Source organism: Nymphaea colorata, chromosome 1 (assembly GCF_008831285.2).
Source record: "Nymphaea colorata isolate Beijing-Zhang1983 chromosome 1, ASM883128v2, whole genome shotgun sequence".
Lineage (NCBI taxonomy): Eukaryota > Viridiplantae > Streptophyta > Magnoliopsida > Nymphaeales > Nymphaeaceae > Nymphaea > Nymphaea colorata.
The window spans coordinates 14,753,613-14,778,660 of record NC_045138.2 but is presented as its reverse complement, the minus strand read 5'-3'; the positions used below and the strand labels follow the sequence as shown (position 1 = coordinate 14,778,660).

General features: G+C 38.7%; 2 protein-coding genes across 3 annotated transcripts; one reads left to right on the top strand and one right to left on the bottom strand.

Annotated features, from left to right (window-relative positions):
- The first annotated feature begins 931 nt into the window (after window positions 1–931).
- On the top strand, window positions 932–14,575 carry LOC116252507 (autophagy-related protein 2). Of its 2 annotated transcripts, none has more exons than XM_031626828.2 (16): window positions 932–1,235; window positions 2,045–2,919; window positions 2,996–3,145; window positions 3,302–3,447; window positions 6,290–6,546; window positions 6,651–9,950; window positions 10,078–10,190; window positions 10,720–10,918; window positions 11,245–11,358; window positions 12,380–12,487; window positions 12,592–12,724; window positions 13,285–13,487; window positions 13,694–13,890; window positions 13,963–14,035; window positions 14,164–14,215; window positions 14,319–14,575. In XM_031626828.2, the coding sequence occupies exons 1-15, from the start codon at window positions 1,068–1,070 to the stop codon at window positions 14,167–14,169; spliced, it is 6,042 nt and encodes a 2,013-aa protein (XP_031482688.1). In that variant the 5' UTR covers window positions 932–1,067; the 3' UTR covers window positions 14,170–14,215; window positions 14,319–14,575. The 2 variants fall into 2 exon arrangements, with proteins under 2 accessions (XP_031482688.1, XP_031482681.1); XM_031626821.2 differs by having other exon boundaries at window positions 2,990–3,145.
- Window positions 14,576–18,533: 3,958 nt separating this feature from the next.
- On the bottom strand, window positions 18,534–24,008 carry LOC116251578 (phosphatidate phosphatase PAH1-like). The gene is made up of 4 exons (XM_050076371.1): window positions 23,885–24,008; window positions 22,384–22,512; window positions 22,205–22,300; window positions 18,534–19,475 (listed from the first exon to the last, which is right to left on the bottom strand). The coding sequence occupies exons 1-4, from the start codon at window positions 23,885–23,887 to the stop codon at window positions 19,455–19,457; spliced, it is 249 nt and encodes an 82-aa protein (XP_049932328.1). The 5' UTR covers window positions 23,888–24,008; the 3' UTR covers window positions 18,534–19,454.
- Between the last annotated feature and the right edge of the window lie 1,040 nt (window positions 24,009–25,048).

Below are 25,048 nucleotides of genomic sequence, written 5' to 3'. Positions count from 1 at the left end.
AATGTGGATGTTACTGTGCAATATGAATAAAAATTCCCTCCTCCACCGGTGAAAGTTGCTGAAACGGAATATCTGGGAACCGCTTATTTTCAACAACTTTGTTGACTTCCTCTGGTATGGGAAATTTGAGCAAACAAAAAAAAAAAAAACACACCCTGTGTAATAGTATGCTTTACAGGGCCGAGTCGGAATCAATTCATTTTTACAGCCTATATATAAATATATAAAGAAATTGGTAGACATGATGAGGCCCTTAGGTGCGGACACACACAAAAATTCATCATAGCCATTCATTTTTTCAAGATGAATGATTGAGATAAAATCAATGAGAAAAGTTATTAATTAGTTATATATAACTAAAATATTTTATCCCTTTTCTCCTTCATTTTATCTCAACCAAAAGATCAACGACTAAGAATATTTCTTACTGATATAGCATGTAAGGATCTTTTTTTTTTGTGTGTGTATATATATATTATATAGGGAGAGAGAGAGATTATTTTTTTTTTTTGTTGCCGAACGGTAAAAATTTTAAAAACCATTCTTAAAAGTACAACAAATCATTGCTAAAAACACTATAAATTGTTGCTGCATCATAAATAGGGACTAAAATTTACATGATATTTACATGACAACTGTATTTTAGTTGTATATTTTGAATTCTAGCCATTAACCACCTTTGCAGGTAATTAATGTTATATAACCGAAATGCTAGTCTTTTTCCCTGTCCTGTCAACCATATACTTACAGGTCTAGCACCAAAGAATCCGGTACGGTACCTACTCATTCCTACGTCGGGACGCAAGTGCCAGCGATCCCATCCGAAACTGATTCGGTATAATATCAAACGAGTCGAATCGGGTCCGACCTTCCCTCCCCCTCCTTTTTTTGATGATTGCTTTTCTTATTTGTGCCTATCGCGTTCGAGAGAGAATAAAAACTTCGCCCCCTTCCATCTCCGCTGGTTGCGGATGGGTAATATTATCTTCTTCCTCTTTCGCAGTACCGTGCGGAGCTAGGGTTTAGTGGACGGAATTCACGTTGGATTCCGGTGGGTCGTCGGCGCCATGTTGTCGCGATGGGCGCTGAAGCACGTCTTCAGATTTATCTTGAAGAAGAAGCTTGGGAAGATCATCCTGGGGGATCTCGACCTCGACCAATTGGATGTCCAGCTGGGCGCCGGCTCGATCGAGCTTCATGACCTCGCTCTGAACGTCGAATACCTCAATCAGAAGGTGCGCCGTCTTTTTTTTTTTCCTTCTTCCCTGTCTGAATTGGTCGGTTAATGTTGTTGCCAGCGTCGACGGTTTTGTTTCCTTTCCAGAAACTGACTCGTGGGTTGGGAAAAGCTGGCTTGTTTTTGTCGAATTCTGCAACCTATGAGTGCATGAATCGTGACATCGATTTTACTGCTGCACTTGTTTCTGCTGGCGTGATTGTTTTGCTTCGGGTTCAATTCGTAGTTGGTTTTCGAGGGCTTTTTTGGTGATTGTATTTTAGTTTTCTCTCCATGTTTGGAATTTTTCAATTCTGGAGCTTCTCAAGTAGCTATGGTTGTTTGGCGTTATTCACTCTTGCAAATTCAGTTGGAGGCGTGATTGTATTTTAGTTTTCTCTCCATGTTTAGAATTTTACAATTTTGGAGCTTCTCAAGTTGCTTTGGTTGTTTGGCGTTATTCACTCGTGCAAATTCGGTTGGTGGCGTGATGCTTCTTCAAGAAGATATTAGTTCTGGGTTGAGTGCAAATTTTATTTAGGAGGAACTGTATTTATTCAATTTTTTGGACTATGCCTCGGTATGGAAGCCAAAACAAAAATTTTATTGATGGTAACTTCTATGCTATCTAAAAAAATTTAGCATGTTGTTTTTGTAAGATTTTCACAGTATTCAGGTACAAGGTTCAACCCGACAGCTGAAAATATTAGCTAATGCACGATACCATGTCATCATCTTTCAGTAACATATTTTCAGCATATGTACGAGACTACTTCATGTGACCAGCGCAGGGGAATATGATACATATGCTTCCTTTCATTTTTGCAGCTAGGAATGAACCCTATCATGGTCAAAGATGGATCAATTGGTTCTTTATCAGTCAAAATACCATGGAATGTAAGCAACTGTGAGGTTGAAATAAAGGATCTTGAGATTGTACTTTCACAACAGTCGGTTGAAGAAGTCCCAGGGGCTGTTGAACATATGCGATCCCACAGAGTTGAAAAACCATCAATTTCGGGTAGTCGTGTCAAGATTAGCGACAGTAGGATCCATCAAGATGCTACATTCACTCCTTCAGATGTTCATGAAGGAGTGAAGACAATAGCAAATTTGGTGAAGTGTTTGCTTTCCAATTTCCATGTAAAAGTAAACAATTTGTTAGTTGCATTAGATCCTAACCCAAAAAAAGCTGGAAAGACGTCACATATCTACAGAATCATGGTTTTCCATATCACAGAATTGGCATATGGCACATGCCTGTCTGAAAGTGTGCAGACACATTCAGACTCAGGTTCACAGAGTGATGGTTTCCTGGGGATGACAAAGTTGACAAATTTCGTGACATTCCATGGCGCAACAGTGGAACTTCTTCAGGTGATTGATGAAGAGAGTCAGTCAGACTTCTCAGATGCCTCAGGATTCGGTATTAGTCAGAGCTGTAAGCCTTTTGTGCCTCCAATTCCTGTCTTTACTGGAGAAAATGGTCTCTGTGGAACTTTGAAACTAAGCATGCCATGGAAAAATGGCTCTTTGGACATTAGTAAGGTAGATGCAGAATTCCATATTGATCCAGTTGAGCTAAGGTTTTATCCTAGCTCCATACAGTTTATCATTTTCTTGTGGGATTCTTTCAAGTTCATTGGGAGAAATGACAATGGAAGCACAAATTGTAAGGCCGTGGGTTCCGAAACAGGTTTAAGGTTTGGATCTGACTATCGCCCCTTTATTTTGGTTTCATGTGTTAGATGCTGACAAATTAATACCTACTAGTGACAGGTTAGTAACAAATATGAACTCTCATATTGGTGTTGAAACTTTACCAAATGAGTCAATTCCTGGCACACGTTTAATACTTGACTGGGTGCCAGTGGGTATTATCAAAGACAAAAATGCTGGAGCAGAAGTAGAGCCTGATTTTGGGGCAAGGTTGATTCTAGTTCATGTTCTTCTAAATCCTTTTTGATCTGGCACTGCAATCTGTTTTTCTTATAAGCTTAAACCAAGCTTTTGGATTGCTTTTGATTGCTAATTAAACTGCTTCACTGGCAGTAGTCTAACGATTTTGGTCTTGTGGCTTTACAGTGTCAATCAGTTCTTTGACTGTCTGGATGGTATAAGCTCTCAGTCTGCTCTTAGTAGCAGCGGTATATGGAACTGGACGTGCTCTGTTTTCAGTACAATTTCTGCTGCTTCCTCCCTTGCTTCTGGTTCCTTGCATATCCCAACTGGTAAGCACATCATCGCCCTGAGACTGATAACATTCTAAATGCTATTCTCCACTTGTCTATGTCATTGTTAATTTGATCTCATTTGCATAAGTGCATTAGAATTGAACAAATCTTTTACTCATTGTCTATTTATGCACCATAAACATACTTGGATGGCAATAATTGTTGTTAATTTTTTAGGTAAGCACCAAGATGGTTTTGAATGTCATCTCTTGCTATAGTTTTTGGTGTCATATCCTGGAATGTGGCTACTAGTTCGTGACTGGACTATTTAGGAAGTTGTAAGAAGCTCTAATGTTGGATGTAGTGATGTTTATTTGACCACTTGACATGGCTGTATGGTCAAAATCATATGTTGGTTGCGTGTCTTTAGATCCTCTAAAAAGACTAGTTTACTCTAAAAAGCCTAGTTTACATGTCTGTTGGTTGCCGTGATTTTCCTGAGAATGATATTTGTGACAATGTTAATAAGTCATGACATAGAGGAAGTAAAAAGATTCAAAATTTTGTGCATCTTTAGAATTTTCTGCATGGTGGAAATGAAAAGAAGTGAAAGTTCCAACAACATTGAAGAAAGAGAGAAGAAAAAATGAAAAAGAGAAAAAGAAGAAAAACAAAGAAAAAGGAACTAAAAAGAAAAAAAGATGGAAGGAGAAGGAAATGTATTTGTCAGGAGAGAGACCCCCGTGATTAACTTTAGTTGTTTGAATGCCTACCAGTATGTCAAAGGACTAGTTGGCAGCTACTGGAGCTAGCTGGCAACCAGGTCGACAACCAACTACATGAATTAGGTGAAGACAACAATGTCAAGTACATGAAGACTGCATCACATGCTTGTGCCAACTGCCATGCAATGATGGGTCCTTTTCATTAGCAAAAATAGGAGTTAGTAGTTGGAAACTGAACAACGAAGATTTGTTTATTTGAAATCCTACATACAATATTAGCAATTTACTTCTGAATTCAGTCAGCAACATCACCTGCTTGAAGGAGGTTCTTTGGATCCGTGTTTCCCCTCTTTGAGCTACAGCCTACAGCTGATTGCTTTTCCCTCTTTCATCTGTGGTTCCCCTTTTAGTTTCACCTTTTTTACTCATCACCTTCCTGTCTGTTATAAGCCTCTACTTAGTCTAAGATTCTAATGAGGTGATTTGATGTTTGGAGAGGCCTCTTTTGTTTTGCTTCTTTGCCATTGTACTTCAACAACATCAAGTGCTTGAAGGAGGTTGACTGTGTTTGTAACCATTTTCCCCTCTTTAAGCCACAGGTGGTTGATTTACCCTTGTTCCTGTGTGTTCCCCTCTTACATTTTCTGCTTGGCACCTCCCACACTACCATAGGCTCCTATCCTAAGTCACATGGTTACTTCAGTAAGGTCCACGTACCCGTGTCACCGTACCCATACCCAAAATGGATACTTTGACACTTGGGTACCTATAGACCCAAACTGCTTAATTTTACTTTGATTTAATTTTTTCCACCTTACTTTTTTATTCTATTCTTTCATGTGAAAATTTGATTGATTTTCATATTTGACTAGGGGGCTGCTTGGTTGTCCATATGTTTAAAGTTTCTCATAGATTTCTTAAACACACTGCTGCAAGAGCCGTTGATATATGTTTTCTATGTTATTTATTTGTTTATGTTGACGTATATTCTTTATTTTGATACATATTTTCTAAGTATTTCTTATTGTTTATATATATATATATATAATATATATATATATAAGGCCGTACCCTCCGCACCCAAGTTATATATATATATATATATATATATATATAAGGCCGTAGCCCCCGCACCCAAGTTTTTTGAAAAGGGTCAGTACCGGCACCCGTACCCGTACCTATGTGACATAGCTCCTATCTAGTCTAACAACACAACTTGCTTCTATAAGAGAGGTACTTAGTTGTCTTTATCCTTCTTGATGATTCAACTCTTGAACGACAATGTTGTAGAGACCATTACAGTAATGTTTTAAAACATGAGTTTCTCATATCATCATATAATGAAAAGCCTGTTGAGAATTCAAACCAGGCTAACATTTTAAGAAATATAAAATACTAATGAAGATAAATGGTGAAGAAACTTGTAGAGTTTATGAAAAATGATCACCAGACTCAAACTTTCTCAAGACGTCAAACAGTGAACTTATATGTTGACAAAGCTGACTAATCAACAACCTTTAACTATCATTGTCTAATCCAGGAGTAGGTCCACAATTTCTAAACAGTAAATGCCAGGTGTATCCATTCAAGCAGAAGTCCTCTTAACGAATACTTTAATCTTGATAGTTGTCTTTCATCACATCAACCTTTTTATTTATTTCTTTATGTCTGTTTGAGAACCTTTTCTGCCATGTGTCAACTTATAAAGTTTGGGGCCAATTGTTGATTGAAGTTGCTGCTGCTTTGAGGTCATCATGTATCAATTGTCAAGTATATCGTGACTCTGATTGAGAAACATGCAATTTATGCCAAAATTCTGGAAAGCCTTTATGCATTTCATTAGTTTCCGTCTCCCAGATTGATTAGTGGTCTTTCCACTGCCGTGTACCTTCTTTTTGCAATTTTTTTGATTCTAAAGGATGTAATGAGCTTTATTTTTTAACAAGTCTCTCTCGGTAATGAAGTTGTAGATCGGGCCATAAATCGCGATCAATACTGATTGCTCTTATAAGTTTATAATATTTTTTCATATCTTATCATGCTATTATGTTGTTCTGTAACTTCTGTTTTACATGCATTTTAGTGTGAGATTTCTGTAAACAGTGGCACTGGCATCTTAATTAATCATGGTTCTAAAACTGGTTTCTGATCCTGTTGCTTGCTTGTTTGTACAGAGCAGCAGCATGTTCAAACAAATATAAATGCGACAATTGCTGGAGTGTCCATCATTCTATCTTTCCATGATGAAACACAAAATGGATGTAATGGCATGAAGAGCTCTGGGGAAAACATGTACGTCAACAACATGAATTCTGATGTAGAATCTCTGCATCTGGAGCAAAAAAATATGTTGCCAGATCAAAAGACTTGTTTTTATAGTTCTGTGCATTATTTAGAAGCAAACCTTCAAGGACTTAATGTCATTTTCCAGGTAATTATTGCAGAGATTTAATACATTGATTTTCTTTTATGAAGTACTTTTTCTGTTCTATTTCGTTGGTTGAATTGATGTTGAGTTTCTGGCAAAGGCAACAGATTTTTCCCCAACAAGTAAAGTTTGAAGCGGTACTGAAGCAGATCATGGTCAATGATTGCTTTAAGTTTGAGGGCAAAGCTACAGATTCGGGCTTGTTGGTTAATGGGGACGAACTATTTAGAGAGGTGAATTTGGTCCATTCTTTGCAGTCAGAGATTCAGGGTGCTCTTCCACCATTCCCTTTTTCATTTGAAGATCCTCCTGATATGTTGAAAAATGTGAGTCGGTCGGATACTGTGGTTGCAAATTTACACTTGGAGCCTGTTGATACCAAGGTGCAAGGAGATGATCACAGACCTATTGCGAGGGCCAAGTATGTGAAGATGAATATTTTGAGAACAAGTACTTCCTCTGAGCATCTGATTTCTGTGATATCTCGGCATGCAAATGGGAAACTAAGGGCATCAACATCGTTCTTTGCCCATCTTCCACCCACCATAATGTGGGTAAACCTGAACACTGTCAATATGCTATTGGACCTATGCAATCAAATTCGGAAAACTGCTGTTCCAAATTTTGGTGGAACTTCAGATGCATCATCTCATGGTCGTCAGGATCGTAAAGGGTTTGATCAAACAAGTGAAGATATGGCAAACCCTACAGTGGTAAGTGTTCAAGGCAATATCGTTCTTGCTGAAACAAGAACAATTGTGTGCTTTCCTCTCCAAAGATATGGGGATTCCAGAAGCCTTTATTTCCATAACAACTTTGCTGTTTTTGACCTGTGTCCATCAGAGAGGACAGATAGCGCAGGAGAGACTTTTCATGTGCAGAATGGATGTTCAGGAGGCAGCTCCAATTACATGCCTTCCACGTCTATTCATTTAAATATTGGTAGCTTCAGTGTATATCTAATTTCAAAGCCTGATAGAAACACTTCTGAGGGAAACTTATTTGTCTATAATGAGCAATCTTTTTCTGCAAAAGAGATTTTCTCTTCCATTGCAGGAAGTTGTGGCAAATGCTCTGGTGTCTTTATGATTTGGAATGTAGATGCAGTCACAGACATGCGTATAGCAAAGAGAGCATGGGATATGGCTACTTCAAGAAACTTCTCTAGGAACAAAGATTCCAGGAAGAAGTGTGAGTATGCGTCTGTAGCTACTGTCAGTGATCAAGAAGGTATAAGTTCCCAAGTACACCAGGAATTGATTTCTGCTTCAGGTTTTTCCTTCCGCGTCCATTTTGCACGAGCCATTGTCAGTCTTGGCCACACAGAGTATGCACTGCTGGTGCATCTCATAAGCCAAGTACTGGGTGTCTTTTCCAATGGCGGCTCAGCAAAAAATGATGTGAATACCAGGGAGGACTTTTCAAAGGACAAACTGCAATCACATGATGTCAAGTTTTCTCAGTCATCATTTCTTTTAGAATGCGATGTGCTAGACATTTCAGTCAAATTGGAGGAGGCGTTAGATGTGAATACATCAATCCAAAAGGAGCTTCCAGGTTCTTGGGCTAGTACATGTCTGACGGTTCAGAATTTTGAATTGCTTTCTGGTTCAAATATTGGTGGCATGCCTAGCTCAAGCATTCTATGGGTAAGCCATGGTGAAGGTGAGCTTTGGGGTTCCATTGTTAAGACAGCTGGAGAGGTTGCAGGAACAAGTGAGGATATAATGCTTGTCTGTGCCAGGAATTCTGCGATGCGTCGGGGTGATGGAGGTGGTGCCAATGCTTTATCATCTGGATTTGCTGGTACTTCCATTGTACATCTCAGTTATCCAGATATGCAAATGTCAACCTCAATAACTCTCAAATGTGGGACCCTTGTTGCTCCAGGTGGTCGTTTGGATTGGTTAGCGGCTTTATCATCCTTCTTTTGTGTTCCTGCTGGTGATGGTGCATGCAGTTCTGACGCTGATAGGCAAAAAAAATTTTCTCAGAAGGAAAAGGTCTATGAATCATCCTTTTTTCTGGAACTTGTGGATGTTGCTTTGAGTTACGAGCCTTACCAAAAGGGAGTTAAGGCTGGTAAAGAGGGGCTTAAATCTGCGTGTCCAGATCCCATGAAATGCACTGGCAAGATTGGAGAGCAAGGTGTGGCATGTCTTCTTGCTGCAGCTTCATTATATGTTTCGAGTAGAAACTCTGATGGTGCAACATCTAGTGATTATAAGATCGGGATTCAAGATATTGGCCTTCTTCTTTCTGATCTTCCTGCTTTGTGGAATTTGGTAGATTATGATGTAAGGCATCTCCGTGCAAACAACTATGTTAAAGTTGCTGGGGAGACATTAGTGGAAGTGATTTTGGAGACCGACTCGGACGATGGCACTTGGCAACTAACCTGCTCTGGTTGTCATGTCAAAATCAATACATGCCATGATACTATGGCTGGTTTGATTTGCTTAGGCAACCAGCTTCAGCAGCTTTTTGCACCTGATTTAACAGAATCTGTGCTGCACTTACAGACTCGATGGAATATTGTCATGCAAGCCAACAATGACAGAGATGAAACAAAAGCTTTTGGTGGGGATACATCTAAATCTCCTCTTATTGTGCAGGTTACAGACGAGGATAATAACTCGTCACCACTTGGTCTAATGGATGAGATACTAGATGATGTCTTTCGTGAGGAAGCAGCCCAATCTTTGGGCCCATCTGAATCTTTGAGCAATCATCCTCCATCCAGTGAAACTGTTTCAGATAACAAATGCTTCCTACATACGTCTAAAAATGGTAATGCTCCACTAAATGCCTCAAGTAATTTACTGCATCAGCCTGAACAAGGAAATCTCAGTAAACCCTCTCCCAATTGCTTGCCAGAATTTATAGATGACTACTATGTGCTAGATACATTTTCTGCACAAAATCCTGGTGGGTATCACAAACACAGTGACGCAGGTCCTTCATCTAGGGCTACTGGTTCTGCAAATAATGTGGATAATGGGAAGAGTGGATGGTATGAAGATGGCTCGTTCTGTATTGTTGAAAATCATGTCCCCATTGTGAACCATCATGAAGGATGTATAGATTCAGCCAGTTCTGAGTACTCCTTTAGTTCTTTTGCTTCAGTTGCAGAGGAGTTAAAGAGCAAAGGAAGGATTATTCTTGAAAATGTCAATGTTACATGGGCAATGTTTGCAGGATCTGATTGGTCCAGCTCTTCGTGCAACGGTTCAGAGGTCTCAAAAACAATTGGACGTGACACTGCCAAGTGCCTAGAGCTGTCATTGTTGGGGATGAACATTAAATATGATATTTTCCCTAATGGGAAACTTAATGTATCAAATCTCTCGATATCTATTCAGGATGTCCATGTATATGATAGCAGTAAAGAGGCCCCATGGAAGATGGTACATTTTTACACTGCCTGATTAAACCTTTATTTTGTTGGTTTTTTGAAATTCCATTGTTCTTGAGTTTTCCTGAGCACATTAAACTGGCAAAATGACAAATTCATCTATTTTGTGCATTTTGAAGATTCTGGGATACTATCATTCTAAACTTCATCCTAGAGAGAGCCATGCAAAAGCAGTAGATTTGATTTTAGAGACTGTTAAGCCAGATCCGCTGATACCTCTTGAAGAATACAGGTTAGATCTTCACTTGCAGACATATTATACATTATCTTTTCACTATTATCTTAAGAGGAATGCTCGTATTTTGTTTCTCTTTCTTTTGTTTTCTTGAACGCAAGTCTAGTGTGAAGAGAATACATCTTTGGTCATGAAAAAGGTCCAGGTTGGACCTCCCTTTTGCTTCTATAACAAGCATCATTGCTGATGCAATTGATCATACTCTTGCTTTATCCAGTTAACCCATTTGATGAGAGAAAAACTGTTTGCTATTTAGAAGTTACAACTGGTCTCCACTGTCAAGTAATCGTAGCTATTTGCCTTGAGTTTGTTCAATTTTTTAACCATAGGACTTTTACAACTGTACCTATTGCTTTAAGAACTCATTTGGTTTTCTTCTCCATCACTGCAAAGGTTTGTCGTTTGAGTTGTCAAAAGTAGTTCTTTCTTCAAAGCATAAAAATGGAAACAAATTTTTGATCATTTGCATCTTAAAAAATATTTCTAGCCTTAAACCAACTAATCTGGTTATTTCTATTGTCTGCAGGCTGAAACTTTCATTGCTTCCTTTACGGCTACATCTGCATCAAAGTCAAGTTGATTTCTTAGTTTCGTTCTTTTCACATGGACATCCTTCCAGTGACCAATTTTCTTCTGTTCCCAATGACCTGGGTAGGCCTTGTACATTTGCAACCAGTGTTAGTCAACTTAATGTCGTTGAGGAGGCATTGCTTCCTTTTTTTCAGGTACTCAGTTGGTTTCTTTAGTTTACCTTGTTTAAAATGTTTTCCTGAACGGGACCTAGTAGTATTCTGAAATTAATTTTGCAAACTTAGCTATCTAAGCCCATCAATTTCTTAGTTCATCTTGGTGTGCTGTGTACCTTTTAGCCTTTCCTCTATACAAATATTCTCTGATTTATTGTCATGTATTCTTTGTTTCACTTTCAAACTTCTTTGGCATGGTGAATGTGATTGTTTCTTACACTGTTAGAGAAGTGCCCAGGATTTTGTTCAGCTGGTCATTATAACTATTTTAATTACAGTATTTTTACTCACATTTATTTTTTCAGAAATGTGACATCTATCCAAGTATTCTGCGTGTGGATTACATCCCTCAACATGTTGATTTGGCAGCACTTGGTGGGGGTAACTATGTTGAGCTTCTTAATCTGGTTCCTTGGAAGGTGATGCTGCTCTCTATGTTTGAACTTGTGGAATTGTTTTATTTCTTCTGTAATGGCGGTTGTCAATCTGGAGGTGCAATGCAACTTAGATTGCAATCACTTTCAGAAGAATTATGACTTTTACTTTCAATAGGAAAAAAGAGACATGCCTCTACATCCAATTTGTAAGAGAATGAGACATTACTGGTTCAAGTACAAAGCACTTTGTGTTCCTAGTTTAAAGGGTGGGTTTTGTCTGAGGGCAACCATTGGGATAGTTGCTGCCAGACAGTTAATATTAAGATTTATTCATGTTTTGTCAAAGGTGCAGAGGTTCTATGTTATGTATTCAGTATGAGTTCAGCATTCAGCCCAGTTCTTCTTCATAAGGATATGAAAGGGTGGCAATTCTGGTCCATTACATTCTATAGTCTTCTGCACCTGCCACCTCCTCTTCTTCTCCCTCTTTTTTCTTTATTTTGGAATCTCCTCTGTATTCTTTTCCTCGGCCATGGTTTGACAATCTTATCAGACAGATCTCTTAATAGCAAACTGCAGCCAAAAGTTGAATTGTAGGTCTTCACTGTATTCTTCTTGACCAATTCCCTTTTTTGTTCTTTTTCATGCTTCATTTGCAGTTTGAGGGTGTGACACAGAGCTGATCTTTTGGATTAGACTGAAAGTTGGATCTGCTTTTTAATTGGTTCTATTTGAGTTATTCCTAGCACACTTTTATTTTCTAACTTGGATCCAAAATCAAAATTGTTAAACTGTGCTATTTAAGACATGATTGTTCTTTGAGAGGAATATTGTAGATTGATCAATTTTAAACCCTAATTTTATTTTTTTTAAGTTCTCTTCTTTTCTTTCGTTCATTCAGTTTGCTTTCTAGTCCTCTTTGATTTGCATTTCCTGGGAATTAGAGTGAGGACCTCGCATTACTGCATCAGGATACCAGTTCTTAGGACTTATGCATCTGTATAGGTGTTTTCAGTAGACTAGTTCATGTTGACTAATGGTTGGTGCTGAATATTTTATTCAGGGAATTGAGTTACGACTCAAGTATGTCCATGCTGCTGGCATTTATGGATGGAATAGTGTTTGTGAAACAGTAATTGGTGAATGGTTGGAAGATATCTCTCATAATCAGGTTTGTTGAACCTTTTATGCTTAGAGAAAGTATGAAATAGGTAGTTCATTAGTTTCAATTTTACTGTTGCTTCCCCTTATGTAGACACATATACTATTTTGCAGGTCCGTGAGTTAATTAAAGGGTTGGTTCCAGTTAGGTCCTTGTGTTCTGTTGGCTCTGGGGCTGCTAAGTTGATATCATTACCGGTTACAAACTACAGGAAGGACCACAAGCTGCTCAAGGGTTTACAAAGAGGTATAATCCAATGGATGGACGCTGCTTATCTATTTTGTGGCAAACTTGCATCCACAAAGCTTTCCTTTCCCTGAGGATCCAATAGGATCTGTTGCTTACTATCGATCTTGGTGAGGCCTATGTACACAAAACACATATTGATTATTTGCAAGATCCATGAAAGTTGGTCACTCCTCTAAGCAGCATAATGGTGATTTAGGAAATAATAAGATCAGTAAAAGTTTGGTCACTTTTGAGACAGCGTAATGGCAATTTAAGAAATAAGAGATAAAGAAAGAGATCAAACAAGAGGATGAGGTCCAGGAGAGGAGAGGGGAGGAGAGGAGAGGTAAGAGAGAAAACCTGGGAAGAACCAATTTTTTTTTTTAAATTCTGGGTCTAAAAGCACAGTTAAAGAACAATGGATGAAAATTTGACGTTACTCAACCATTCTGACTATTATGATTATATGGTTTGTGGATGACAGTAAATTTGTATTTTCTACTTTGTTTACTACTAGTACTGCTTTAATGTTGGACGTGGCTGTGTTTTATGTTAATGATAAGCGTCATGATCCTCAGGTGCCATTACATTTCTTAGGAGTGTATCACTTGAAGCGGTTGCTTTAGGTGTACACTTGGCTGGTGGAGCCCATGATATGCTTCTTCAGACAGAGTATATTCTTCAAAATGTGCCACCTTCAGTACACACAGCTTCTAGAGACAGAGAAGATGCTGCTGTGCGAGTCAATCAGCCAAATAATGCACAAGAAGGAGTACAACAGGTAATTGTGCCGAGTCTTCTATCTGGTTTTACTAGTTACATCCTTTCCTGCAGTAAAAGCATGTTTCTAAATCTGGAAAACAGGCATTATTTACAATTTTGTTACTGTGTGAAACCACCATTGACTGTCAGCTATTAGATTTTGTTAATCTCAGATATGCTCAGTTTGTTCCAAGTGATAGTTTTCATTCCTCTTGAAATTGACAGGCATACAAAACCCTTGCTCATGGTTTTGGAAAGTCTGCATCTGCGTTGGTTGGAAATCCCATGAAGTCATACAACCGTGGTGCGAGTGCTGGATCAGCTCTGGCAAGTGCTGCCAAGTCTGCCCCTGCTGCTGCTGTGGCTCCTGCTACTGCAGCAGTTGGTGCAATACATTGTGCTCTCCTCGGTGTAAGAAACAGGTAAGCATATTTTTGGATTCTTCATATGGATCCTGTACTTTTGGTGTCCAATAAATCATTTTTATGTTTCAGCCTCGATCCAGAGCGCAAGAGAGAATCTATGGAGAAGTATTCTGGTCCCTCTAGTCTGCATCATAAACCCATGGTATTATACTTTTTTCTGTAACTTCTTTTCCTTCTCTCTTGATATAGCATATTTAATACTCCATGTTTGTCAGCCATTACATTAGTATTTGCTACACCTGTTTCTGATCCTACATTTTCTCTGTGCAGAGGTAGAAGTGCTTCATATATTTGTTTTATGGCTGATAACAGCTTGTATTATGTAAGTTAGCCATTCTTAGAAAAGCATAGCCTCTTATTGTATTCTCTCCTCATTTCGCTATTTTCGTTGTATGTGTTGTGTTAACTCAGTTTGGTGCGTGCAGGTGTACAGTTCCAACAATTCTTTGCTTGAAGAATAGGATGATGTACAAAGTGTAAATATGTGAGGAGGCAGCTTTGGAAGTTACCTAATTGTTAGTATCTTTCCTGACAGCCCCGTCTGTTTGGGTCTTGAGGCTGTCGTCTGCTGGCCTGGTATATTGCGCATAGCGATTCATTCTTTCATTGTATGTATAATCTGACAATGGTGTGAAATAAAATTGCAGAATGCTCTCTCCGGGCATCCTTTTCCAAGTGAAAATCCATTTGTAGCCTCAGCATGTTTTTTATTGTGTTACCAATTTGTCTTCTGGATAACTGGTCAGAATCAAAGGAGATGAAGTACCGAGGACTAAAACCATGGTTACTGTCTTTTATGCGCTTTATTAAGGGAGTCGCCTTTTCCCGGTCTTCTTCTTCTTCTCTCATACGTTGAGTTTCTTCCTCCTCAACTATCAGACGTTTAGTTGCGTGTTGTCCTGTGCGGGGCAGCTGGGAAGGCGTCAAACGTGTCACTCTCACGTTATTCCATTTTTTTTCTTTTTCTTCTTTTGTTCGATTTCACGCTATTCCATTTTTCTTCTCTTACAAAAACTCTCTCCCTTTCTCCCGCTAAATTTCTCTTCACTTTTTTTTTTCCATCTTGCCAGCAGATACTCTCTCATTGGAGGCCAGCTGAAGCACGTTATTCCATACCAGCAGAAACTCTCTCTTTCTCTCTCCATCCATCCTCCTGAACTGTTTTCTCTTGTTGCACTGTCCCACTAAATGTCTCTTCCTCCTAATGCAAGAGTTCTCCATTGTTCAAGTAGTAAAAAATGCAAAAGAACCAAAGAAGTCATTCTTTTGAGCGAAGAGGAGGAGGGCAGTGATCACACAGAGAAGCTCAAGACAAGAATGAAGAGTTCAAATATGCAGGAAGGTAAGATTATAGAGGTTGACAATGATGTTGAAATGAGAAAGTTTGGAAGGAAAAAATGGTGTTCAAGTTCATGGAAAGAAAATGAACCATCAGACGCATCTTCAAGGATAGGGATCACAATTTGCTCCTCTATTAATGGAAAAGGTGAGAAGAAGAGAGCAATTGAGCTCATGAGTAGTGGGGATGATAGTGAAGTTTCAACTCATGAGCACTAAAACCATGGTTACGTTTCATGGTACCTTCAGCATCACAAGAAAACCCATGCACTTTGATGGTGGTAACCATGACACATGATGATCGATTTTTGCATCTGCAAGTGACAGTCGACAAAGTTAACTGCAACGATGCACGTATACCTCTATGATGAGATTGGTGGTGATACCTCCGCAGCAACACCGTAGAAATTATGCTACCAATTTTTGCCCCCTTACAGTGAATACGATCATCAGCGTGATACGATATGCATAGCAACATATATTGCAAAATGAACCAGTCTGCTTTTTGCTCAAATATTGATTAGCAGCTTTCTCCTATGTGCGTTGATCCGGTGGGCCAAACAAACTGTCCAAAAATGATATCAACAGTTGGAAACGTACCAATTCCGAGTTAATTTCTTAAGGGTGGCTGTTCCCTCCGTTCATGATGTTGAGAATGATGGCTAAAGCTGCCATAACCAGCTAATTTTTGCAACAGTAAGCTGCGGTAGGCAGGAGATCACTAAAACCCCCCTCCATTTCTTATGCACCTTTATTGTACTGGCCTGAATATACGTGACAGTAACTAGAGAGGTGAGCTCCTCCTGAAAATAACCATAGTTAACCCGTTGGACGTACTTTCTTGACCTTAGATTGGTACATCTATAGCTTATGAGAATCGAATTAATCTTGATCTTCCATGCGTGGCAGAGCCCCACTGTGACAACCGCTTAGGTCTGCCTATGCCCATTATTTTCTATCATGGATTTCTTCGTAGCGGAAAAACTGTTTGTTTTCTTGACTTAACCGCCACGGGGTGTAGAAAAATGTGGTGTATGGCACCTATGTCGCGTGCGGAGGTAATTGACTTGGTCCTCATGCTATTCTATTTGGACGGCATACCTACGGTAATTGCAGTCATATTTGTAGTTCTCTGAATTCATACACACACAATGACACAGTATATATATATATATATATATATATATATATATATATATATATATATATATATATATATATAATATTCTTTTTAGTAGCGGATATTCTTATCCTTGGTGTGGTCCATCTCAATTTAGCAAACAACAGGGGATCCTAGTGATGGAATGCTGTCCCATTATTAGCAAAAAAAAAAAAAGTAGATCGGCATTCGCCATCAGCAGTTCTAGAATGGGCTTCTCTGCTCCGAGTTTTTTGCAGTTTGTTCGAGCAGGGCAAGTGCAAAGTTGCCCATATATGGGTCATCAAAATGAAAGGTGCTTCTGAGAGAAAATTGTTGATTGCAGAAGGAAAAGCAGCTTCTGCTTCGTGAAGGGTATCAACAAGTTATTGCTGGCAAGTTGCGAGAGACCATCGCAGCAATCAAATGATCCATGGGACTCTTGGAACTGACGCGATTGCTTCTGAAAACCCAGTCCCATCTCTGACACCGTTAATCGAACTACGCAGTGGCGCTTGCAGAAAGCTTTTGTCACAGCAACAAGTTTCTTGAAAGCTTTTTCTAATTTTCTAAAAGCTTGCACTTACATCTGGCAATTACACATAGAAAAGGACCTTCCTTTTACAAAGTACATTTCATGGGATGTGGCATGGGCACTTGGTTCCTTTTCCTTGTTATCCGGCTCCTTGTTTTGATGCCTTCATTTTGGTACTAAACAAAATTTCAACTTAGCCTCTTCAAAATGTGCGTACGAAGTTTGGAAATTTGAAGTTAGAACTATTCTTGCACTGCCTTGTGTTTCTTCGAAATTCTGCCTGACAAACATACATCTAACCTACATTCAAGAAAGCAAAAACACTTGATCGCTTCGTGAACCAAGCTCTGAACTTTGGTTGCGTTTAGATACATGCATAAAATCATTTTTATTATGAACATATCTGATATGCTGATCAAGTGAATTTGAAAAATAGAAAAAAGCAAGATCTTCAATATGACATCACGCTGGAATTGGTGATCTGACGATTTTAAGGCAAATGTAACATATTAAACTTTGGTTTGCTCCGCCATTCATGTACCCAAACAAATCCCAGTTGGTGAGCTAATAAACTGAATAATAGTTGGTTGAGCTGCATATCTTTTAAGGAATACCTTTGGCTTTCAATTAAGGAATATCTTTTAAGATGAATCATAAATTTATTGCACTTGGATGTCCGAGGTGAACCATAACTTTAGGCCGTACTCCAATAAAATGTAGTTATTAGTTTTAATTGCTGTCGGATCCATTTTTTACGTAATAATCGATGGGGTTCATGATCATTTTTGGTAACGAACTATGTCGAGTTAACTGTTGTGTTCACAAGTAGAAACTTCAAAAAATTGTAATCTTTGGTTGGTAATGTATCATCTTAGAGATTGGGTTCAACATGACGTTTTGGGTCATGTCAAATCATTCCTATGCTCAAATTTCTGCTCACCCTCATGAAAATTTTAACCTTATGGCATGCCGCTGCTGGGGCCGCCCATGGCACCCACCTTGAAAATTGTCAGCCTGACTTTGACCTGGTCATATGTTGAACAATATAAAGCTGAACCGGGCTTGTCTGTGCAGGCAGGTTGCCTGACTCGGCCATGGCATGGCAGGTACCTCATGATGCTGAGTCCGGGTCCTAGTTGGGCAATGTATAGCCTTAACATGGCATTAGGATTTGACATATGGATGAATTAATACATGGAAGCAAGTTTTAGTGCAATCCCAAATACAACCATGGGTTCAAAAACCATAGAAATATGCAGAGGCCACAATTGTTTCGCAGTTACAGGAAAAGGTGAATCAATTTTGGCGACTGTCAGATTCCGATCTTCACATAAATGTTAATCATGTAGTGTTCCCAATACCTTTTGGAGCAGATCAACGTTCAATCATGTATGCTAGCAGAGGAAGGGGAAGAAGAAAGAAAGGTGTTGCCGCTAACATGAACTTCAATAGATTATGATAAGGGCATCAGCTTCGGGGTTCTACCGAGTACCGACGACCGATGCATCCGTTATTGTCTGATTCCACTTGAATGGACGATGCAACTTTATACTTTCATTTCGGAAAAGAAAAAGCTAAGGATGAAGCTAAAGTTTCCTATTCAATTCAATCGTGGTCGTGGCAGCGAGATAAAGCTCAAATGAGTAAATCTTTTTTTTTTCAACTATTTTTCATTTGAATATTTCCAACCAAAAAAAAAAAAACTTTTAAGAAGAAAAACAGGGAACACCACCATGTCAAATTCTTGTAGTGGGTCCCACCCGAAGCCTGAATCCAAGTTTTGTGGGGAGTCGGTTGGATTCCCTTTCTTTCTCCAAATGCATAGACAGTAGCAGTTTTGGTGTCAACATAGGAGTTGGTTGCGTCATCAGTCGATGTAATGTATGGAGGAGAGGGGGGCCAGTTAGGTCAGTTGTTAAATTTTGTATAATCAACAGATCAGAAAGACGAATCAAGAAAGCAGGGGAAGGGGGAAAGGATGCAAACCCTGTAGCGCGGAGGTGAAGGGAGCGTAGAGATCAAGAACGGCGATGGCGGATGGGCGGCTGAGGGCACCTTGATGGCGTCGATGGCCTTCTGCAGTAGGCTATTGTGATAGGTGACAAGCCTATTGCCGGAGGCATCGTAGCGAGTGTAGGATGAGTTGGCCGTACTCAGGGAGATGCAGCCCACCGGCGGCAGCCCCATCACCCCCACCTTCTGCAACCCCAATCCCAGGATCCTTTTCAGGTTCACCGCCTTCTGGTTGACCACCAAGCTTTTTACACCCTACACTGGATCTGCTGCTCATACAAATCGATCTGAGTGTTCAAATGGGCAACTACTCCCTTTAAACACGCTATAAAGAAGCGAATTATAGAGAAAGAGGAGAATAAACAGACAGCCTGGCTACTTTCTAATGTCCTTCCATCTACTGCTTGCCTTCTTAGCCAGTCTGTTTTGTCAAACCCGACAACGGCTACAGTGCCGTAAGTCAGTCTGGTCAAACGCAGCCAACATCTTGATCCGTACCAATAATATTTGATCAGGAGACCTAGCTCAATTCTGCATCTAAGTGCATTGGAGTACTGGCTGGCCAAAAATAATGTTCAACGTACATATAAATCAAAATTAATGACTTAATTAGTTATATATTGAAACTTGAAATGTTGTTTGGCAACAAAAACACTTTATCAATGTCTCGTGAATCTGTCCCAACGAATGAGTAAGTTCACGTTTAATTATCTCATGAACATGGTTCATTCGTTGGGACTGTTTCATGAGAGTATCTCTACTGCCAAATGACTATTGACTAAGACGTTGAGATTTACTAGCTTGAACATTGACCTTAAAATGTCAGAATCTCAACTAGTCGATCATCAACTAGTCGATCATCAACTCGTCAAAAAGAAACAAACTAGGTTAACTCTTTTTTTTCCCTCTCTTAATCCATACTCAGCAATTGTGATTTGCTTCGACTAATTCCAAGCAGCATTTGTGTTGTATGAACTTAGTTTATTTTTTCTTTTTAATTTTGAACTCTATGAGAATTCTTTCATACATCACTAATAACGTGAATCATTTTTCTTTGCTTTTTGCATTGATGAGGAGAGAATGAATAAGAACGACTAAAAGTGTGCGATCTCTTTTGGGGTGATTATGACATTACACCTTTGCTTTGACCACAACATTTTTGAAGTTGTGTGATTTTTTTAGGTGTTGATCGTCACTCAAGACAAATAGATCACCAGTTATATAACAAAAATGTGTGACATGTGACAAACGTCTTTATGAAAGTAATGCTTTCTTATGCATGTGACTGTTGTTGATGGAGATTTGACCGTATGAGGCTTGTGACTCTGTTACCACCAATCGCAGGTTTGAAGATGATTATTTAACCTAACAGAAGAAATTCAGTGTCCTAACAGAAGTAGAAAGTATATTGGATTTTTTAGGGTGCACCATCTTTTATATTTTGTTTTTTTTTACATGCATAATAATAATAATAATCTCTATACACAAATGATCGGTTTGTAGGAGCCTGATATATAAACATAGGGAATGGAATGAGATTTTAGGTAGTTGGCCTAAGAATCTAGAAAAGTTTTTATTGATTGCACCAAAAATGTGAAATTGAAAAAGGAAAATCTGGGAATAAATGTGAACAAAATCCATTCATGAGAGCCTACTCATCTGAATTGGAATTTGACAACAAACGTGTTAACGAATAAAAGTGATTACATTGGGATGCATATTCGAGCTGCTGAGAACTTAAACGTCAGGCTTAAAACCATGTGGTGCATTTTCTCATGTTTGTTTGTTAAAAGTTGTTTATGATTTCTTGTCCTTCACACACTCTCATTTCAATAGCAAAGAAATGACTTGTAGGTTGAGGAAATATATATGGAACTATACTTGCCTATCTAGATTACCTCTTCTTCATCAGTGTTGAGTTACTCTTTTTATCTTTTTTTTGTTTTTTCTTCTAAAGTCTTCTACTTTTAATTGATAGGCTGGCTATGACAACTCGATGATATGATGGAGGCATCGGCTCCATTGGTGGTGGCTTGCTAAATTAAAAGGAAAAAAAGAATGTATTCTTTTTCATATTTTAATTTTAGCACACATAATTGTCAGACAACTTTAGTTTATAGTGTAGTTTGCTTGAGCAAAATAAAGGAAAAGAAGCACCTCTAACTGATTTTATTAGGGGGGCAAGCTGAGCCATTGATGTTCCTTTACTTTTAGTCTAAAAATTTTGAGTGAAATTAGAAATCCTTTCTCTCTTTTTTCATTTTTTTATTTTTAAAGTCAAAATAAATTTTATTTTGCATTTTTATTTTGGAAGTTAGGGGTGAGTGGCTGGTTGGAAAATTAATAGATGTACTGTTATTATTCTAATTTTCTTAAGCATGGGCTATTAAATTTGTTTTACACTTGCCTTGTTTGTACACTAGTCAAAAAGAGAAAATGAGTGTACATGTACATTGTATCGAGTGGTGTGCTGAGGATTAAAGATTTTCAGTCTAAACTTAGATTGGAGAAATCTGTAAATTCTATACATTAAAATGATTTTCAATATATATATACCACCTCATTAACACAACCCAAACAAAAAAAATACATTGGGCTGCATGTGTGAGATGGATTCTTCTTACACTTGGAGAAATCCATATTATTTATATAAGGGGCCGTTTGATGGCCTGTAAATATATTTCTGGAAATATATTTCCGGAAATATAGGAAATGGAAAAATGGAATGGGAAAAAGTTTTCCGATTCCAATTTTGATGTGTGTGTGATGATTTGGAAATATGTTTCCAGAAATATATTTCTATGTTTGATGAAAAAGAAATATATTTCTAGATTTTCATAAAATTAATTCTTGGTTTGATAATAAGGAAATATTTTTTTAGATTTAAACCACGTACACAAGGAAGAGGAACCAAGTTCAACATGATCTAACAAGAAAAACTATACAAGCACGCTGATTAAGAAATATACATGAAAGCTGTTTCCGCTAAGAAATATATAGAGCACGCTGATTAAGAAATATACAAGAAAAACCAAGTTCAACATGATATAATGCATAAGATCATTCAACATTACCCATGAAAGCTATTTCCGCTAAGACAAGTTGCAAAATCGATTCACAGCAACAAGCCTAAAAATTTTATCAACACTAATCCAACAACCAATCATTATCATTAACAACTTTATCAACACTAATCTGACCATCAATTCCACTGTTTATAGGCAGCCAGAAAGCAAGCACATAACCCAAAACAGGGCAAAGAAAAGGAAAAGTGGAGAGAAACAAACCTGCTCCGGAGACGTTGGGGGGAACATATCATTCACTAGCGTATGCAAAGAACAATATGACCTTGAATCAACGCAATTATCAATGGCCACTTCACCCTGCTCAAATTCAACATGAGAAGATCATTTAGAATTAAACAAAAATAGAAACATATTAGCAGCTGGCAAATCAGGGATCTAACCTTGGGATTTATAATAAATATTTTTCCTTTTGGTATACCAATCTTCCTGTAGCTGAGCTCATCAGTGTCTCTGTTCCCAAATCCAGCATAAAATGGGTTGTAGTCAGAAGGAAATAGAGCTCTTATTTCCTGCCAAAAAAGTGAAGCAAAATGGATTACCACACAGAAAATCTGAAAATAGTTAGATCTTACACAATCAGGAAATTGTGTGAGTTTTACAGGAAATCTTAAGACAGTTCCCAAACAAGACACAACCACAATCTTAAAGAAACAATCAAGGAACTAAGCTTGCAATCGTGGAACCCAACAATCAGGGAAGTTATCTGGATGTCATACAGGAATGCATTTGTCGCCTTGCAGAAAATGGGCTCTGTGCCCTTCCTGAGCAAATGGCTTGGTGAAGTTCCATAAGTACTCATCAAACTAAAACCTCAAGAGAAGGTGCATCTCTGATCTGACATTAGTTGGCAAGGCCTCCATCAGAAAAGAAATCACTGAATATGCCCCTGAATGGAGTGCAGATCCGGTAGCCCAGTGTTGTAGCACTCTGAGATCCTCTGCCTTCAAGCCGACCCAGATTGCTCAATCTAACATTAGACCTAGCCTATGTGGCATGTGGCAGGAACGAAATGCCACTAAACCTAAAAAACATTATACTCAGCTTGAACATGATTGGATCCTCAAATAATGATCAACAAATGATAGTAAAACGGACCACATTATGTATTTAAACAGAAATGAAGCACAAAATTAAGAGTAGGCTAGTCCTGGATGACTGAACATCGGATTTTTTATGCAATGACCCTAAATCCAGCTTCTACAATTCTACAAAATAAGCATACAGTGCCAGACTTGTAGGCTAGTCCTTTTACTGCTGTAGAGCAGATAATGTTAAGAGATGAGACAGTTCTTCGTCCATGCTTGTGAATAAACATGACATCAGTTTCCTGTAACCCACCGTTCACTGTAATTGCCTGGACATCCAAAACTTTGGTTGAAGCAAAAAGGGGGAAATAAAACAAAAGGTATAATCTCTGCACTAAAACAAAGTACAACTATCCTTTCTTTGTTTAGTTTGAAAAAGATCCTCAGATTGAGTGAGAACAATGGTTAAGAAAGCAACTTCTTTGTTTTAAAGCATTAGAAAGCAACCCCCTTTTTCTTCTCCATACCAAAATCTGACGACCCTCAAGGTTCATCCACTGAACATCAAACCGATCTAAGAACCAAATGGAAACATCACTGGTCATATGAAAAACAGAAATGAAACAGCAGCTAATTTGGTCATTCATTAGAAATCTGGGCTGGCCAGAGAGTGAGAGCGCAGCCGGCATTCGCCGGAGAGGGAGAAAGGGGCACCCGAGACAGAGTTCCCCTCCCGTTTGCTGCTGCCTCCGCTATGTGTCCATGTCATTCACACGCAGTAGAAAAGGGCGACAGAAGTGAGAGTGAGAGGGAGAGGGGAACAAGAGAGAGAATGAGAGAGAGAGAGAGACACTACCATGTGAGAAAGAGAGGAACGGGAGGCTCGCGGCTGCACTACTCGGGTGGAGTGGAGGGAGCGGCTGTGAGACGACGCGGCTGTGGGACGACGAGAAAGAAGAGGGAGCGGCTGCGGCACAGGAAGGAAGACGCGAAAAGGGAGCGCTCGCGTTCAACGGTCAAAAATTTATTTCCGGAAAAAATTTTCCGTCTCTTCAGGTGGAAAATTTTTTCCGGAAAAAATTTTCGGGAATCAAGCTCAACGGTCGAATAAATATTTCTCCGTTTGATTAAGTGGAAAAAATTTAAATTTTTGAATTTTATTTCTCGATGAACAGTGTATTTCCTGTTCATCAAATGCCCCCTAATAGAAAGAGAGAGTGCGAGTGTGTGGGTGAGAGTTCGCGCCATGTGCTTGAATCTGCCCGTGCCTTAGCCAGAACCGACAGAAGTCCTTGGAATGGATGGACCGGTTCAATGGCAGACATTGGCGGTCCGTAAGCTTGATTCATAGGTTGTGTTGTAGAAAGCTAGCTAGTTTTTAGAATGGTTCGGTCAGATATCGTAATTGACATCCCTATATCCTCACATTACTATTTTCAAGGAGTCAATGACCACAAACAATGGCAGAAGTAGAACCAAATTTTTTTTGTTATAGATAACTTATTTATGCATAAGAACAGAGCTAATGGACCACCATGACAAATAGTTGAACATCTTATACTTGTCAACAAATCTTTTTCTTTCATGTATGAGTACGTTAAATTTCTTATTCAGTATCATTTTCCTGTCCTTAGAGAATTCCTACATCCGTTATCTTGTGGTTTTGAACATCATGTTATATGTCTTTCTACCAGGAGAATTAAACTATTCAAATCGAACACATGAGTTGGAAATTAGTTTTCAATAACTTGATACTCTACACGAGGGCAGGTTTTTGAAGGAGTTTATTTGAGGGGCAGATAGTTGAAGTTTCCAATATTAGGTGTAAAATATGCTTGTTTGGATCCAACCAACAAGCAAAGGAGCTTTTTCTTTATATGTATTCAATTTTATAGGGTATACCCAGAACTCAAGAACTCAGGTCAATCTTGGATTGGATCTTACAAGTAATTTGGACCAAAATTGTTCCACCATTTCTTTTACTTGTTTTAGTTTGTTTGTAACTCAGTTTTGGCCCTAT

Excerpts from the sequence above, each read along its gene's own strand:
- LOC116251578 (XM_050076371.1), bottom strand. Across the intron at positions 22,301-22,383 it reads TATTTATTATAAATCCCAAG|GGTGAAGTGGCCATTGATAA; the intron begins GTTAGATCCCTG and ends GAATTTGAGCAG. Across the intron at positions 19,476-22,204 it reads CCCCAACGTCTCCGGAGCAG|CCAGTACTCCAATGCACTTA; the intron begins GTTTGTTTCTCT and ends ATTTTTGGCCAG.
- LOC116252507 (XM_031626821.2), top strand. The coding sequence starts at position 1,068 with ATGTTGTCGCGATGGGCGCTGAAGCACGTCTTCAGATTTATCTTGAAG. Across the intron at positions 3,146-3,301 it reads GAGCCTGATTTTGGGGCAAG|TGTCAATCAGTTCTTTGACT; the intron begins GTTGATTCTAGT and ends GTGGCTTTACAG. Across the intron at positions 13,891-13,962 it reads CTCCTCGGTGTAAGAAACAG|CCTCGATCCAGAGCGCAAGA; the intron begins GTAAGCATATTT and ends TTTATGTTTCAG.